Raw genomic sequence first — 18031 nt, forward strand, 5'->3', positions numbered from 1 at the left:
TGGAGCCTGTTTCCGATTCTGTGTCTCCCTCTCTCTCTGCCCCTCCCCCGTTCATGCTCTGTCTCTCTCTGTCCCAAAAATAAATAAAAAACGTTGAAAAATTGCCTGGTGAAATGTGGACTCCACAAAGGGAAGTAAATGAATCAAATTTATAATGGTACCAGGCTAAGGGAATTAGATGTGTTCATTTCCAAATAGGGATGGTCTTCAGGGTTTTTGAACTCCATCGGCCAAAGCATCCTCTCTTCTGGATGCACTCTCACGGCCAGTGTTGGGCTTCTGGACTTTGTTGTGCTCGCATGGCTGACCATTCCTAACCTCTGACTGGCCTACTGTTTCTCTGGCTACCTTGAGGCTTTGGGGTAATTCCACCTATCTTTTCTTCGACCAAAAAGATGTTGGGTTTCGTTTAGATATTATTTAACTTAGGTACGAGAGCAATATAAACTCTCATGTATTCTCTTTAGAAGCCTAACAAAAATCATTAAAAACATTCATTGAATTTTTATACACTGCTAAGGCAGTAACTGTCAAGATACACTGTCAAGTGAAAAACAGAGAAAGTGTCTACAATTTAAGAAGGAGGTGACAAAAAATATGTGCATGTATTTGTTTATATCGTTAAAACAAAAAACCATGGGAAGAACAAACTGAAAACTGAAACAAACAAAATTCCTTAAATAGGTAAGAGAAGAAACAGGATGGAGAAGACAGAAGGTGAACTTCTCAGAACATACTTCTGTAGATTTGATTTTGTAAAGTAACTTACATAATTTTAAAACAAAATTAAGATTTTAAAATTCCCAAAAAAATGAAAGCAAAGTGGAACAAATGCTCCCCAAAGGAGCATCCATTTGTTGGGAAAGCTGTACAGAGAGGAACGATTTTGGCTGACTTTAAAACCTCTATTGGCCAGGGTGCCTGGGTGGCTCAGTCACTTACACATCTGACTTCGGCTCAGGTCATGATCTCACAGCTCGTGAGCTTGAGCCCTACGTTGGGCTCTGTGCTGACAGCTCAGAGCCTGGAGCCTGCTTTGGATTCTGTCTCCCTTTCTCTCTGCCCCTCCCCACTTATGCTCTGTCTCTCTCTCTCTCTCTCTCTCTCTCTCTCTCTCAAAAATAAATAAACAAAAACAAGTTTTAAAACGACTATTGGCATGTACATCCCCCAAGGGATATACCCATGAACAAAAACAGCTGCAAAACTAGGACCACCACCATCGCCACCACAACGAAACTCCGTATTCGGTAATCATGGTGTTAGACAGTTATATGAGTATCCCAGGATAAAACAATGAGTACTTACGTTGGGTTATTGGGACCTGGTATTTTCAGTGTAGAAGAAAGAAGTTACAGATGTTTAAGGTGGGTGATGTGGATGTGAGATTATTATACTGTTCTCTCTACTTTTGTGTATGCTTGAAATTTTCTCTAATAAAAATTTTCCTTAAGAGAGTTAAAACAAAACAACTCATTGATCCTAATCTTCAGTGATGGCTCTCAAATAATTTTTCGTATTATCACATGGTCATGAATGTGGTACAAGTGACAGTGGGCCATGTTTACCCTCGGGTTTTCTTCAGGTGAAATGACTGAACAGCAAAGCAACTTTCTACGGAAACTTCAACGGTACAAAAAGATCATCACATTGAACAGGACATGCTACTACAAATTTAGCTTCCATGAGGGAGTGTGGCAAAAATAACCATGCTCTTCACATCTTAAAACGGTGCTTCTGCTCAAGGTTCCTATGCCTCCGGCCCCTTTCACTAAACACCTCCTCTCTACACGCACGCGACATGCGCATAATCCCGCCATCGTGTTTACAACCCACTCCTGAGGAATTATCAATACGTAGATGAGATAGTCTTCTCCATCCATGGAGATGCTGTTCCACTCTACTGTCTGAAGTTGGAAGTGTGAAAATTTGGTACGATTACATTAAAATATTAAAACTGCTGTTATAAATAGCAAACACTCCTTCCCACTTGAGAGTTATTTTCTTAGGAGAGTGGTTTTCAAACTTCAGCATGCATCAGTATCACGCAGAGCTTATTAAGAAAACAGGTTACTGGGTCTTGCTCTCAGAGTTTCCAATCCAGGTCTGGGTTGAAGCTTGAGAGTTTGCCTTCTTAACAAGTTCCCAGATTTGCGGATGCTGCAAATTTGGGGACCACACTTGAGAATTATTATCCGAGAACATCTCTGAAAGCATATGTGTCCCCTGCTTCCTCCTAAGAACAAAGCCCCCTAATACTTTCCATAAAAAAGTTCATGATCTCCCATTTCTTTGATTTATATTTATCCCTTTGAACTCCATGACGCCTTCCACTGTTTTAATTATTATATAACCTTTTTATCTGAAATTATCCTTCAAATGATACTTACTCAGAAATGTTCTCTATTAGGCTACAGGTGGCAGTTTGCCCCCATGTTCCCCAAATAACAATCAGACTAATTTTGGCTCCTTCCTATCCCCTTTTTCTAATCTTCTCTTCCTCCAACCAAACTGAAAAGAAGACAGGAATAATCATAAAAAGATGTTACCATACGCTGTTTCCACTAGCATAAAATTTCTTAGAGGACAGCAACCTTTTGCCTTTATTATCGCTTTCCTTTTCCACCATGGTGTGAGCATTTACCTATTATTATCTGAAAGTAACAAGGCCTGATTTCTATTAATATTTATAGAATTCAAAGCCCTGCCACAGGGTAGGCATTCATTCAATCCATTTTTGTCAAGTAGAATATTTCAATCACAGAATCTCAGAGACAACCGAGGTTCGGAGAACATTAAGTGATAATACAGAAGGTTACAAAAGCCTGTTACCGAAAACACCAGAAGGCTATAATCTGGATCTCACGATGCCCACCCACTCTGTGTTTCTTCCCCCAGTCTGTGTACCTGTCATCAGTTTTATCAAAAGACATCAACAGGGCCTAAAATGAGACAAAACAACTCCAAAGTAGCATAGGGCTAAGTACTTACAGGATTATCAAATTCTCAATTAGGGTAATGCATTTACTATGGACAATAATTTTTTAACACAGTGTTCTGCTTTAAATGCTCTGACCTTTCCGGATTTCTTTACAAAGTGTATGGCAGGGGGCATCCTTCCAGAAAAACTCAGGAAAGCCTACACAATGCAGAAACCCATTCGGATGGGATTGGGCCTCTGGATCTGAACAGATGATCCTAATATATAGAGAGGCACCCCCCACGCTGACCTCCGTAAATGTGTCCTGCATGACAACGGCTGGGACAACGAACAAAACCACGACTATTAGTACCAGGTCATCTTCAGAGTTTTGCTCTTTCTAGACGCAACTAGATTTCAGGGAAATGGGAAACGACCATTTGGTAGCTGTGTGCTATGTTCCAGGAACAGGATCAGGTGGTTTACAGGCACTCCAGAACGTATTCCTTCCAACGGCCCCTAGGAGATAGACATTATGATTCCCACGCATTATGATTCCAAATTAAGCTTGGGAGTTGCATGGCTCAGGTAAACTGGCAAGTCCAGATGCAAAGTCAGGTCCGTCTGACCCCAAGGCCATGCTTCATCCACGCAGGTGAGCTGATGTTTTCATTTGAGAGTTCCAGCACCTTTGCGAGTGCTCACAGAGCTCCAAGTGCCCGAAGCATGGTTTTCACCTCTACCAACTACTTCTAAATTCTACAAAAATGTAGGTTGTTCTCTTCCTGCCTAATGTATTTTGGTTTCTACCATCAGCAACAACATTTCTAACATCAGGACAAATTCATTAAAGAAGGCTTTCTGGACCCCGAGCCTGGCATATCTTTAAAAGCTGACAAATAATGAAGTATAAAGCTATGCCCATTAATGTCCAGGAAGTCGCACACGGTAACGAAAGACTTGCCTGATTTCCTCTCGACGCAAGCATCCAAACTGATAATCCCAAACCCTTTGGTTTCGTGCATACTCTAAGACTGCTCCTCGAAAGCCAGGAGGGCCAGCACATCCTAGCAAGGATCTCGGACAGCCCAGGGTGGAGGGAGGCTGGCGGTGGGAACAGATGTCAACACATTTTCTAGGCTGGAGGCAGGGAGGAAGGCAGAGGGGAAAAGGATGCTCCCCCACCCCCGGAATTTAAACGGGGCTGCCCTTTTAGCAAGAAACAGTATAGTTAAGGAACTAACAGAAGGGCACTGCTTTTCTTGGTTTATGATAATGTTTCCGAACACTGTCCTTTTCCACGGACACACGTTGATGGGATTACATCCGGCAGGGTCTTTGAGATAATAGTTTGCCCCCTACTGCCACGTGCTGTGAAGTCCTTTGCATTGTGGCAATTTATTTTCTTTTAATTTTTATTTATTTTTATTTTATCATTCAGAGAGAGAGAACGTGAGTGGGGGAGGGGGGCAGAGAGAGACAGAGACAGAGAGAGAGAGAGAGAGAGAGAGAGAGAGAATCCCAAGCAGACTCTGTGCTCGGCGCACAGCCTGACGTGGGGCTCCATCCTATGATTCTGGGATCGTGACCTGAGCCAAAATCAGGAGTGGGATGCTCAACCGACTCAGCCACCCAGGCGCCCCTCACTGTGGCAATTTAAAAATTTTTTTTTCAACGTTTATTTTTGGGACAGCAAGAGACAGAGCATGAATGGGGGAAGGGCAGAGAGATAGGGAGACACAGAATCAGAAACAGGCTCCAGGCTCTGAGCCATCAGCCTAGAGCCTGACGCGGGGCTCGAACTCACGGACCGCGAGATCGTGACCTGGCTGAAGTTGGACGCTTAACCGACTGCGCCACCCAGGCGCCCCATTTTTAAAGTCAACCTTGTAATACACGCTCTGTAGAAAAGCAAACAACAACCACCACAGACCAACTTCCTTTAAAAATTTCTGAAGTATTGGGGCACCTGGGTGGCTCAGTCAGTTAAGCATCTGACTTCGGCTCAGGTCGTGCATGATTGGTGAGTTCCAGCCCCTCGTGGGGCTCTGTGCTGACAGCTCAGAGCCTAGAGCCCAGAGCCTGGAGCCTGCTTCGGGTTCTGTGTCTTCCTCTCTCTCTCTGCCCCTCCCCCACTCACTCTCTGTCTCTCTCTCAACAATAAACAAACATCAAAATTTTTTTTTTTTTTTTAATTTCTAAAGTATTAGCTAACACATCAAAAGCCGACTCTCTAGCAGTAAAATTTAAATTCTGGATTATACTGTTCCTTCCGGGTCATCCATCCCAAACCCCAAGGATTTTTTTTTCTTTTTTTTTAACAACAGCAAACATTCATGGTTATGCTTATCCAGTATTAGAGTTCACTCCCTGTTGAGGACGACACACAGTTGGCGGGGCTGTGACAGAGGCTGGTGTGCGTCACTCCATTATCGGTCAGGTGGCTGTGCGTAGACACTTGTCAGGCTCGTGAGAGGTGTCACTCATGTTTGGACACCAGAGTCCATCACCACGTTAAGTGAGAACGGGGATAAGAGGGCCCTCTTTGTCACTACTCTCAAAGTCTAATTAACATGCCGTTGTGACTTATTTTCAGGGGAAAGATAATACGCGTACTTAAACAACTGTGGAATTGTACGGTCAGATAAATATCACCTCTCCCTTTTTCCGCATGTGAAGTCATGGCTGCGTATTTTTTCTGGAGTGCTTAACAATTGTGTTGAGAAAGGACATCAAATGATGCTTGGAAATGTGACACACATTCTCATTTCACACTCCATCAGCTTTTACAACTGTAGCTCAATGAAATGTGAGAGAGAGGTTGGCAAACAGCCACATTTACACCAAGGTATAAAACAGGGGTCAGGTTACTTTTTTATAGAAAGAAAAAAAATGGTTTAATTTTCACTCCACGTGACCAAAGCAGATACTCAACGGACGCCCTACAGAAAGGTCCCTAACCGCACACACCGGATGGACAGTTTGGTGCCTGTTGACTGTGCGATAAACAGCTTTGTAAAGCACAAAAATGTCCCTTTCCTCACCCCCTTCCACTCAGGATCTGCTGACACCGAAATATACCAGTCAGACGGTCCTCAGTGTTCCATCTTCCACCTGAAAATACTGCCTCCTGCCCTCCGCTTCTGGCCCGGAAGCAGAAACAGCTATTCGTCTCCAGGCAGAGGGGCAGAGCTAGAGGCATCGGCAAAAATGCATCTTCCTAATTCAGATTTCAATCTGTCAGAAAGGATTAAAGCCTCATGCATGCATAAAAAGGGAACTCCAAACGATAACGGAAACGTGGGCTGGAGTCACGGTGCTTCTACAGCTGCTGTTTTGCCAGCAGGGTAGAGAGGAAAGCGTCTTTTTACTCACCTCTGGCAAACCCGAGACTTCTCCCTTCGCTAATGGTTTGCTGATGGATGGCGTGTATACTCTGGCGTCTGATACCGGCTGCCCTTTCATAAAATGTTTTCCTGATTCATAAATGTCCACTTCGATCATCTTCCCCATGAATGTGGGGTCCTTTGGCACTAAAACCTTGAAAAAAAGTTCAGAAGGCTTAATCTTTTTTTTTTTAAGTGAACATCAAATCTTAGAACCGCTTCAGATCTATAGAATCACTGCCCAGAAGGCAGAGGGTGTCTGTACAGCTCGCCCCCAGTTTTCCTAGCGTGAGTGTCCTATCACTAGTAAGACATATAATTAGCAAGCCAATACTGATGTGCCACTGTTAACTGAAGCCCACACTGTATTATTCAGATTTTGTCCCCTAAGATCCTTTATTTCCCGCTCTGAGATCCTGTCCCAAGTAGGCTCCGTCTTGCAGCTGCTCAAGGACCTAGAGATCGCGGGCGAGGAAGGCATTTCTGGAAGGAGCTTCCTGCCGGGCGGCAGACAATGCTCTCTCATTGCGGGACGCCTGCTGTCCTGAGGCATGTGGTAGGCAGGCCCGGGAAATCCCCCAGCAATCAGCCAGTCACTTTTGGACAGGCCTTTGATATTCTGCTCTTGGCTGTCCCGGGCAATGAAGAAAACGGAGACAACACTGATGAAAGCCTTATATTTTTAATACCTGCCAAGGCAGCTGTCAGAAGAATGGCTTGAGTAGACGCTTCAAATCAAAGGCCTGCACGTTTATGTGGATGTGAGCGTGTGCGAGCGCGTGGGCGTGTGCTTTGGTTGGGGGCGGGGGAGGCAGGGCAAGAACGTGTACAAGCGGCCTTCTTAATATCCCAAACGCTGGTGTTTGTGGCTGGATGACTCCTGGAACTAAGGGTTCCTGTTCCCTGCCTTCCCGCTGTTATCAAATGCATCCAGGTTCCACCTCCATCCAGGATCCCCTGCTCGAGTGGACGGGAAACTGTCAGCCGGCCGGTCGAAGGTGTCTGATGGAGAGTACTTGTTTACCTCGAGCAGATGCCTCGCTCCTTTGGGGACCTGTCGCTGGTTTGCACGCAGTGTGTTTCCCTCACGCTTCTATTTCAGAGCCACAGCTGCGTGCCAGTCTTTTTAAGGTGGGATCCAAAATAAATAGACTAAATTCTAATCCAGCAATCCTTTGATATCTAGATATGCTCTCCCCTGCTGGAACGCATCTCACTCGGAAAAAGAACGCCTGTGAAATCTTTTGATACACTTCCTTGTGGACACCAGCAAGTCACAGAGGCATTGGCGGTCCCCAACCAATTTCTCTGGGATCTCGGTCTTTCCGGGTTTGATTCTTTCATGACCACTGAGCATGCGGCTTCATCCGAGGATAGGAGAAAGGTCACCTGGGCGCTGAATGACTCACGGCAAGCCCAGGAACTACAAGGCTTCAGTATCAGAATATGAAAGCCCTTTTTCATCGGTTTTCATAAAACAAGGAAATCTCTGGAGTAAACCGTCTCTGAGAGATGTGGTGCTATTCCGGGGGAAAAACAACTCTCCTTGATCTGCTGCCTTGATCTGAATGAAGGGCTCAGTGTTTTTTTTTTTTCCCCCCTCCAGTTTTAATAATTGGAAAAAGCCCGACTGCTTTAAATTGGAGGAAACAGCTAATGAGGCATGCCATTGCCTTTAAAATGAAGGGGAAAAAAGTTCCCCGCTGAGGCAAAAACCCAGATGGCAGAGAAAAGAGAGGGAAGAGGCGACCAAAAATACAATCGAGTTCCTCCCCGGGGCTGAGCAGGTTGGCCTGAATAGGAAAACGGCTCTCTGGAGGCAACTAATGAGATGGAAAACGGGGAAGGAGTGTGGGGGACACCTCCTTGCTGTAGTTTCTGCCGGGCCTGGGACAGAACAGGACAGGCTTCCCGTGGGCCTTGACAGGAGCCTCCCAAGTCTCCGGGGGCTGCGGGGCCCCGGGTGGGGTTATTCCATGTGGAGCATGGGTGCGGTGGGGGAGGAGAGTAGGGGGAGGTGGGGGAGGGGGGCGCTCCAGCTCCTGCCACTCTGCTTTGCACCACAGGCAGCCGGCCTCCCTGGCCTCCCTTTCCCTGACTTGCCCACAGGGGCCTTGAGGGGCTTCCCGAGCTCTGATTTCAGCCATGAGCCACAGAAAAGAACATTCACTCTTCATCTGATGAGAAAGGAACAAAAAAAGTAGGAAAACCCATTTGATATTAAGACAAGTGAACACAATCCAGGAGGGACCCTCGAAATCCCTAGGCCCGTGGGACAGTGTCCCATGTAGGAGGGGAGACACCATGTCTTTTTGGGCCCTTCCCAGGACCACCGGGGGAAGCAGAGTCCCAAGTGCGGAAACAGGAACCTGGCTGGCTCCGGGGGCGGCAAGGCAGGCCAGCTCATTGGGAGGGGGGGGGCAGCCCATGAGTGGGGGGCCCTTTGAGCTGGCCCTCGAAGACGACTCTCAAAGTGAAGCTGTTTTGATCCCCATACTGGTCTCCAGAGTCAGTCACACTGTTTGAGTGGAAACCACGGAACAGACTCTTTTCCCTTTGCCCAGCATTCTTATCAAGGGGGAAATTAAAAAAAAAAAAAAAAAAAAAAACTAAAACTAAACACAACTCAAAAAACAACCAGGCGACCGACCCCCTGAGTGAGCGCTGGGACCGTGAGAGGAAATCCCGGCCCTTCCAGGCTGATGTCGCCCGTGCAGACATCCTTCCCGTTCTCTGGGCAGGACTTTCCCCTGTGCCCTGCCAGGCTGCGGAATTCTGGCAGGGGGAGCTGCCTCCCGAGCTCTCCCACAGCCTACAGCTGGTCCCGTCTAAGAGTAATGAGGACTAAAACACAGCTACTCCTTTGTGGAGGTTGTTTTGGAGACTGAGCCACCGAGATAGCCCCCGTTAGTCTAGCTAGCTGGAGGCTGTAAAACAGCCTTGCGGTGACAAGATTCTACCACCTTCCATCCCTTTGAAGTTCCTTTTGCTTGAAGTGGTTTACTTCACAACCTTCTCACTTTGGAGAAAGCGTTGAGAACTTAACGCAGAAGTGTCTCTCACCTGCTCATAGAATCGATTGTGTGCGACATAGAACTTGGAATCAAAAGATTCTTCTGTCACTAACACTTGTTGTCTTTCACCAATCTGTGGAGACAAGGGGAGAAAAAAAGGAATGGTAAAGACAGAAACCTGAGAATCCCAAAGAAAACTGCCCGCCCAAAGAGTTCTGGATCAGTAGGCAGTGTCCTCTCGGACTGAAAGCAGACTCCGGATCGCTACTCACTGAACAGCTAATACAGGAAGCACTGATTCACCTTTCCTGAAAGACATTATTATCTATGCGCTAATACAAAATGAACATAGCATGCAATCTTATGTTCTTACCTAAGAAACAAAACTCACCTTCCTCTTTCCACCTAAGAGGAAGTTAATTAAGGCGTCTAAGACACACAAAAGTCTTATAAGTATCACTTTGTTTCTTGAAGCAAAGTTGCAAAACAAGCCAGGACAAGCTGCTTCTAATCCAAATTCATGAAAATATTTTCGCGATGGTAAAGAGTAGTAATAAACATTAATTTGAGTTATGACGGATGTCACACTGAAGAAAATGCCTCAAAAACTAATCATTAAGTCCTTGCATCTAAACATGTCACGCATTGCATATGATTCTGAAATTACCGATTAAATTCGTATAGCTATTTACTGATTATATACATTTTTCTCTCTCCTAAGAAACTGTTTCTTCTTTGTTGAAGCCATGACCTTATGCTCACTGGTTTGTTTGTTTTTTAAGAAAGACAGAAAAAAAATATGGGACTGTTAATTCTCTACAGGATCAATCTACATTTATGATCTAAGTGTGTATCTTTAATAACCAAGAAGTTAAATCAACCAAAACATCAGTTAAAGAAATGTGACTAGTCTACAAACTTCCACCATTTCCAAGTTTATTCCACTGCTAAATGCAACATTTAAAGTATCAATTCTTTTTTTTTTTCATAAGGTTGTCAAAACGTCTGATGTAGCAAACTAGCTGGATTGAATGACTGTGCCCCAAATTATTTTTGCCTTTGCTACTTGATAAAGACAACCCTCCATTATTAAAGCACATGGACAAGAAGATTTTTAAAAAGCAGTCCCTATTCTCAGATATAGGGACTTGTCACCATGTTCAGGCAGTTAGCTTTTAGGAAACATAAACACAGCTGCACTCAACAGACCACCTAATAATTAGAAACAAAACAAAACACCAAACACCCCTCTCCCTCATACAATGCCAATGCCTAAACACACTGCAATTTACTATCTTTTTTACCACCTCATTCAAAATGTAGCCCCCTGAGCGAAAGGTCGTAAGGTCTTGAGGATGATCCTTATCAAAGACTTATTTCACTCCCTGAAAACGAATGGGAAGTTGCTGCAACATTAATCTCTTTTAAAAATCAAGTCACAACAAAAGAAGGTCTCCCCAACTGCGGCGTTGAATGGGAATGGCTCTGTTTATTTAAAAAGACTGATGGATACTGGGTTTCACTGAAGTATATTCTTCTGGAAGAAAACTTAGAATGTTTATACACAGTTCACAGTGTGAGTTGCTTATAACTTAAGATAAGTATCTGTCAATGGTTCTTAAGGAAATCTGCAATTACACTTGATCTCACGTTAAGTTTTTGGGAAATTAACAACAATATGAGACTGCAGAGTCACTGAAAACGTAGGCTGCTTCTTTCCTCTTGTTTGTATGAATGTGGATGGCTGTAGTCATCATCTCTGGGCTGTTCTATTTTACCTGGAGGTACTAACAATGATAGCAATACATACACAGAGCTTGAAAGGCTTGCTATGTTTGTACAGTAGAGGGAAAGGCTTTCGATCATCCATCAGAGAACTCTTTGTAGGTGAGTATTTAACTATCATGCGCCAAAGGGATGCAGGGAAACAGCTACGTGCAGTGATTTACGGCGGCAAACATCTCTGCCTTGCCTCCCCCCGGCCACAGATTCTGTCTCACTGGTGAGGCTCCTAAAGTTCCTCAGAAGATACTTAGCAAAAAATGAGCCTAAGAAACTAGACTTTTATCAAAAGCTGCTGTAATCTATCCCAACCCCCTGAAAAAAACCAACAAAAACGATAATAAATGCTCTCATACATAAAGAAGATATACAGAATACAGATACACAGAATGAAGGTGCAATGAAGTGAATAGCAAATGTAACCTTTAAGAGAAGTGACTATTTCAAGGAACCTTAAAAACACCAATGACGCCAAGGAAGGAGGGAAGTTCGGGCGGGACACCCTCGAAGAGGCAATTTTGCCTTGGTGACAATAAGGGAACTTATGGACCAAGGGTTTGCTTATAAGGCTCAAATCTTTTTCTAAGTGAGCTGCCTCGCCCTCTACTTTCCAACTGTTTTCTCCCCAACCTCATAGGATAACGCAGCATGGTTAAGGACCCATATATAACAAACAAGATTTAGGGTAATTGTCCTGATTTGCCTTAAGAATGTCTCTGCCAACCAGCAAGGCTGTCCCGGTCTGGGGCAGAAGTTGGGGGGGGGGGGGGGGAGGGCAGGGAAGCAGGGAATCTGGAGAAAAAGGGCAAAGCTACAGATATCCTTAGGCCATGAGGACAGCCACGGCCCAGTTATGTAATGTGCTAAAGGCAGAGAGAATCCACTGGAAGGGATTCGTGTGTTTTACCGACGGAGAATGATGGAGAATACACCGTGTCTCATCCGAAATTCTGCGACATCTACGTTCACCTGACATTCTGATATTCTCCTCTGGCTACCTCACCATCACTGACAGGAATGCAAGGTTACGGCACTGGCTTAAGACCAGTCTTCTGCAGAAGAACTTAACACAAAGATGGCTTGTGCTATTCAAGAAACGATCAAGAATATGTAAGAGGTTAAAGTAAATGTTTGCACAAAGATCGTGACCAGTAGCGCAAATTAACATGCCAGTGAAATTGTGAGCCCGAAGCGTGGTTCCGAGGCAGCTTCCAGAAGGGGGGAACATGCAAGGACAGGAGGGAAGGGGGCACTTGGAAGTGTGGGGAGAAGCAGGGGTGCAGAGTTCTAGCGGAACTTAGGAGAGAGCATCTCAGGGAGGGATTTTCAAAAACACTAGCTGCCACAGGTTTGACAGGGTCACATGTAGATGCTGGGGCGGGGGGTGGGGGGAGACACGGGGTCTGAGCAGATTATTTTTTTAAGATAAAAGAGACGTGACGTTTTGGGTTTTCACATTCCTTGTCACAAAAGGGAGGGGTGGGTGAAACTGGCTGCAGGTGGGTAGAGGAGAGTCAGGCTGATGAGGAAGTGGGTCATAACACTTAAAGGACCTTTCAGTTCCAAAGTTCTAGGTCACTCTTCATGGTAGATCGGCAGGCTAGGGCCTGGTGAGCCCAAGAGCTTTCCGATGGAGGAAACACGAACTCTACACCCAGGCCTGCTTTCCTTAAAGTAAATATACACTTATGGCCCTCTGCAAATTTACAGCTACTTTCTTGCTGCACTTAAAGTAATGTGATCTCTAATGCACACCAAAGAAATAGTTACAAAGTCTCTCAAAAAGCTGTCTAGTGACATGAGTCTAAAGAAGCCGGGCAAAATCTTCCCAGCAAAGCCCTTGTTTTATAATCCTAACAAAGACAACGCTTTTGCCTCGGATTTTCTTTATAGGTATATAATCTATACAGTTGATTAAAATGTGCGTTTAATTTTTTCAACATTTTTTTAAAATTATTTTTTAAAGCTTATTTCTTTTGAGAGAGAGACACACAAAGAGAGTGAGCACATGGGCAGGGGAGGGACAGAGAGAGGAAAGAGACAGAGACTCCCAAGCAGGCTCACATTCTCAGTGCAGAGGCTGACATGGGTGGGGCCCGATCTTATGAACCGTGAGATCATGACCTGAGCCGAGATCAAGAGTTGGACACTCAACTGACTGAGCCACCCAGGTGCCCCTAATTTCTTCAACATTTGAGAATCTAGGAACTTGGGCTGGGAAGTTAAGGATTTCTATGGGAAACTCAGATTCCTTTTACCAAGTCTGACCTTGAAGACATTCGTACAAGGGGCTGTCGTCAGTCCTGGCACCTGCTCTCGCAAGTGGGCCCATTTTGTCTTGTATTCATCAAATGTCCGCATAGAAAGCTGTATTCCTAGGGTGTGCAGAACTTGGTCCATTGTAACCTAACTTTAGAACGATGTTTTATGAAAAGTGAATTGTAAGAACAGTCTCGTAAAACCATTCTTCTTCCATTTCACAGACCGTGTCACCAAAGTGAGGGATGGGTACAGAACAAGGACTCACAAGACCCTGCATTCCTGGCGATCTCCCAGAGCCGATGTGAAGGAACGCGCGAGAGGCACAATTCTCCAGGCCTTGTTGAAAGGCCGGTAGAAAGGTTCTCCGAGTTATTTGTTTATTTATTTACCCACAGAGGCAGAGGTTCCCTAAATAGACCAGGAAGGTAAGAACCGGACGCAGGTCTGACAATCTCAGATTCCACAGAAAGAGCCGGCGAGATGCGGTGATTTGGTCAGTGGCTCGGACAGAGAGCAGAAAAGGAAGTCTTGGAACCGGAAGGCCATGCTACCTGGTACCTCCTACTTAAGTGCTAGCTGGACAAAGGGGACGACGTCAAAGATCTCATTCCGCTGTGTGTGACTTGCCCCTGGGTAGAGAAACATCTGTGACAAACAAAAAGCAGGGTTTTAAAATTCAATTTTGGGGTAGAATTTTTAGTACGTTACATCATCGGCTAGCTGTGTTATTTGTGTCACATCTATGTTTAAACTTTCCTAAGTGCCTGAAGTTGTGAGAAACATCAGTTCTAACCATATGCCCAGATGACACACGTGAAACACGTGCTTGCATTGAAGAGCAGTGGTTTCCAACAGAATTTGGTTGCTGAGTGAATGCTCATTCAAGTCTGCTCTATGTCTCCGTTCGTCCTTGGAAAGTTCCTACGGGGCTTTAAATCCTCCAGGATTTAGAGAGAGACACTGAACAGAATCACTTGAAGGCAGGCAAGCAACACAACATTAAACAAAGACATTAGACTATGTGGACTTTTCCCTGCAACTCAGGAAGAAGTGTTACTTATGAAGGATTTCCTGCACTTGAAGAAGTAAAAGCTTTCTTTGAAACTCCTGTATATGACTTTAAGTGTAAACTATATGTAAAGTTTATTTCTTTTTATTAGCCCCCCCCCCTCATTTCTATCTCACTTTATACAGAGAACCTGAGAGAAGGTTTGGAAAAGAAATTCCAATTCTAGTCTCTAACCTAACTGGAGGGTCAGGTTAGAGAGACCTCAATATTTCAGTGTAACTGCTCAGGGTCCAAAAAGCATTCACAAAGAACAAATATATATTTGAGGACCACTGTAAAAGAAGTACTTATTTCCTGAAACAGTTGATAGGAAGGTAAAGAAATTATTTTGTTTCCTCTAAAAAGTTTCCAGAAATTAATTTTTCTGTCCAGTTGCCTTAGGGGGAAAAAGGAGATTAGAACACATCTATCAAAAGCTCTCGTAATTATTTATATACCATTCCTAATAAACCTGAATATTATCTCTGTTTATCCTATGAAAGAGTCCAACATTCCATTTCTGCAGGTAAGCTGTTGAGGGTTTTTTGTTATTTTTCTTTGTTTTCTTGTTTTTTGTAGATAACGAAATACAGTTTTTCTACCTGACTGGTTTCTGAATGCATGACTCTGGAAAATGTCAAATGTCTTTCTTTAGCTCCAGTCAAATTAGTTCCCCCCACCCCCACCCCCCACCCCAACCTGCCTGGAACATGTTAAACACAAGGCTGTGACCCTAAACTCTGAAATAATATTTCTAGTGTCTGTGCAAAAGCCTGCCCTCACATACACCTTTAGACTAATTACTGCAGTGTAATGTTGCCAGCGAACCACTGTAATTACACTTGGAGAAAAGTGTGGTCTTGTTCTCTCCTAGCTAATGAAAATGATAACCTTTCCAGTTTGATTCATCATTCACAACAGGCAGAGCATGTGATGCCGGGTCTCCAGGGTATACGGTAATTTTCCTGACTGTTTATGCACACTCCTGTTTTCTGGCCGTGCAGAAGCTGGAATGAAAGAACCAGGCACACTAATGGTAAAAACAGTCGACAGTAATAATAGCAATAACATTAAAATTTAATATCATCCTTACTCAACAGTTCCATTCTCTAATGAAAGGGCCACGACACAGGAATGTGTGTCAAAAATGATGATAGCACAGAAAACAAGTAATGAGACTCCAAGTCCATCATACTCAAAATCCTTGCCATCAGTTTATTGGTCTACTTACAGATTCCTGAGAGACGCTGGACGGTTTATTCTCAAAGGGGCTGACTTATATCGGGCTCTTAGACACTGACAGAAAATACACGCTATTAGAGTTTTTCAAAGCGGTATCTGCTAGGTGAAAAACCATATATTGTTTAGCTCTACTTACTAGTAGGAAAAAATACATTCAATAGGGAAAAAACCTGTTCCCTTGGGGTAGAATATCCATACCTTTAAGTATTTCACCTATGCATATCCATTAATTACCCTGAGTATCTTTGCGATGTGATCGTTCCTTCTTCACGTTTCAGAAGAAACAGGAAGAAAACGGCAAAAAACAATTTTTGGCTCTTTGCAAAAGCAGTGATGCAATATAAAGAGATCAGACCCAAGGTGGTTCTCTTGAATCAAATCAGACTGTGACATTTCTTCTAACAACAGCCCTGTGCCCTGTCTTCTTCAGTCCCTGGCTGGGTTTTTTTCCAGCCATGTGCCCACTCTACCATGAGAAAAGACAATCTAAGGGAGTCTCTTCCCAGTGAGAGATAAAATCCCATTCTTAGTAACAGAGCTATTGTCACCTGCTGGCTGAGAGCCAACAGTCATAGTACAGTAACTGTGCTTTATTGATCTGGTTAAAATAATTCTCTACAGCAAATAGTTACATGATAAATGCCAATCAGATCCCTTTCCAGCATTAGAAATGCAGACCTGTGTGCTAACTGAACTTCCAATTCAAAAAACAACCAAGTTTTAACTACCTACCTGTACATTTTTGGTATTCTAGAACATTCTAAGGTGTTACCTATAATGCTTTTGTGGAATTAAAAAAAAAACAGAAACAAAAAAAACTGTGTTAAAAACATAGAACATGAGATCCACTCTCTTAACAAACCCGAACGAGTTTCCCTTTCTCGTTGCAGACCCGGAACAAAGTATGTTAGATCTATTTTTCCTGCACCAGGTAAGCTCGACAATGCCCAGGCAATATAGGAAAGTGCTCAACATTTAAAACTTATCTCAAGTCCCAAGGCCAGATGTTGCCAGTAATATCTATCCATGAGATCTTATTAATGGGATGACTAAATGAGACCACTATGAGATATTCTGTGGAACCCTTTTTTATTTAATAGTCCAATTCTACGGCTGCACAATTATCTCCATCCCATTCACTTCTACCTTCCTGATCTTTTCACACTGGTCTCTCCCAGTCATTCCTCAGCACATCCGGGTCAATCTTCTTTGATGAGCTTCTCTTAAAGGCACAGAAATGGTCACACTTACCAGCTCAGAACTAATTAACAGACCACCTTTCCTGGAGGAAAGTTTCTTTAGGATTTTTGTTTCACTGATAACACAATAAATTAGCCAGATGACACAGATAAAGAGAGGCCACTGCGTTTTAGAGATCTAGCGTTTATGTAATTCTAGTGATGTGCAGGGATTACCTGCCACTCGCCCTCACCTCTTTCCTCCGGAACCTCATTCCGGAAGTACTGCCTGAAGACTGCTGAGAGCCAGGTAACTTCATTCTCTTAAACAGGACTGCAGTGTAAGACTCAGAAGAATTCAAAGAAAGCTCCGGACATTTGGAGGAAAAACGGTACGGGCCTGGTCTGCAGGACACCTTGCAGTTTTCTCTGGGGTGAAAGGCTTCTTTTCAAACACTACGTTATAGGCAAGGATGGATAAGTTCTAGTACACCCAGACTCTAAATGTGAATTTTTGGAATCATCAATTTTAGAGCTGGCATGGGTGGAAGAATTAATAGATCATTTAGTTCAAATACATCATTTTATAGATGAGAAAACTAGGGCTCATTAGAGATTAAGTGACATGGCCAGAGTCATACAGCCCGTAATATTCATCCATCACATGAAAAATGGATTTTATACTGACAATTGTTTTTAGGCAAGTGAGTTACTGAATAACTCTAAACCCGCACCACCCAGCACAGTGGCCACGAGCCCTTAAAATGTGGCAAATCCCAACTGAGAGGTGTTGTAAAATACACACTAGTAAAAAACACACAGCAGATTTCAAAAATTTAACATGAATAAAAGAATGTAAACTATTTCATGAATTTGGTATTGATTACATGCATATATTTTTGACAGATTGAGTCAAATCGAATATATTCTTAAAATTTACCTGTTTTCTTTCTTTTTTTAGTGTAGCTACCAGAAAATTTAGAACATGGTCTGCGGTTCACAGGACATTTTTATTGGACATGGCTGCTCTAGACCATTATTATGTAATTTTTAAGGATTTAACAGAAATCCATTTCACTGGTGATTTAAAAAATTTTTTTAACTCACCACAAACATTCTTAATTTTGGTAATCATATAGATGCAACAATTTAATTTTAGGAAAGAATGCACACATATCTATAAGTTATAAAGGTGGGAA

At 43.5% G+C, this 18031-nt stretch overlaps 1 protein-coding gene across 8 annotated transcripts in view; it reads right to left on the bottom strand.

The window, feature by feature from the left end:
* CDKAL1 (CDK5 regulatory subunit associated protein 1 like 1) overlaps positions 1-18031 on the bottom strand; it is a 712098-nt gene that overhangs the window by 76270 nt on the left and 617797 nt on the right. For all 8 annotated transcript variants that reach the window (XM_047858501.1, XM_047858499.1, XM_047858493.1 and 5 more), the window contains 2 exons: positions 9370-9453; positions 6296-6460 (listed from right to left, as the gene is read on the bottom strand). In XM_047858501.1, the coding sequence (XP_047714457.1) occupies positions 6296-6460; positions 9370-9453 (249 nt within the window). The remainder of the gene's footprint in view (positions 1-6295; positions 6461-9369; positions 9454-18031) is intronic.

Source organism: Prionailurus viverrinus, chromosome B2 (assembly GCF_022837055.1).
Source record: "Prionailurus viverrinus isolate Anna chromosome B2, UM_Priviv_1.0, whole genome shotgun sequence".
Taxonomy (NCBI): Eukaryota; Metazoa; Chordata; class Mammalia; order Carnivora; family Felidae; genus Prionailurus; species Prionailurus viverrinus.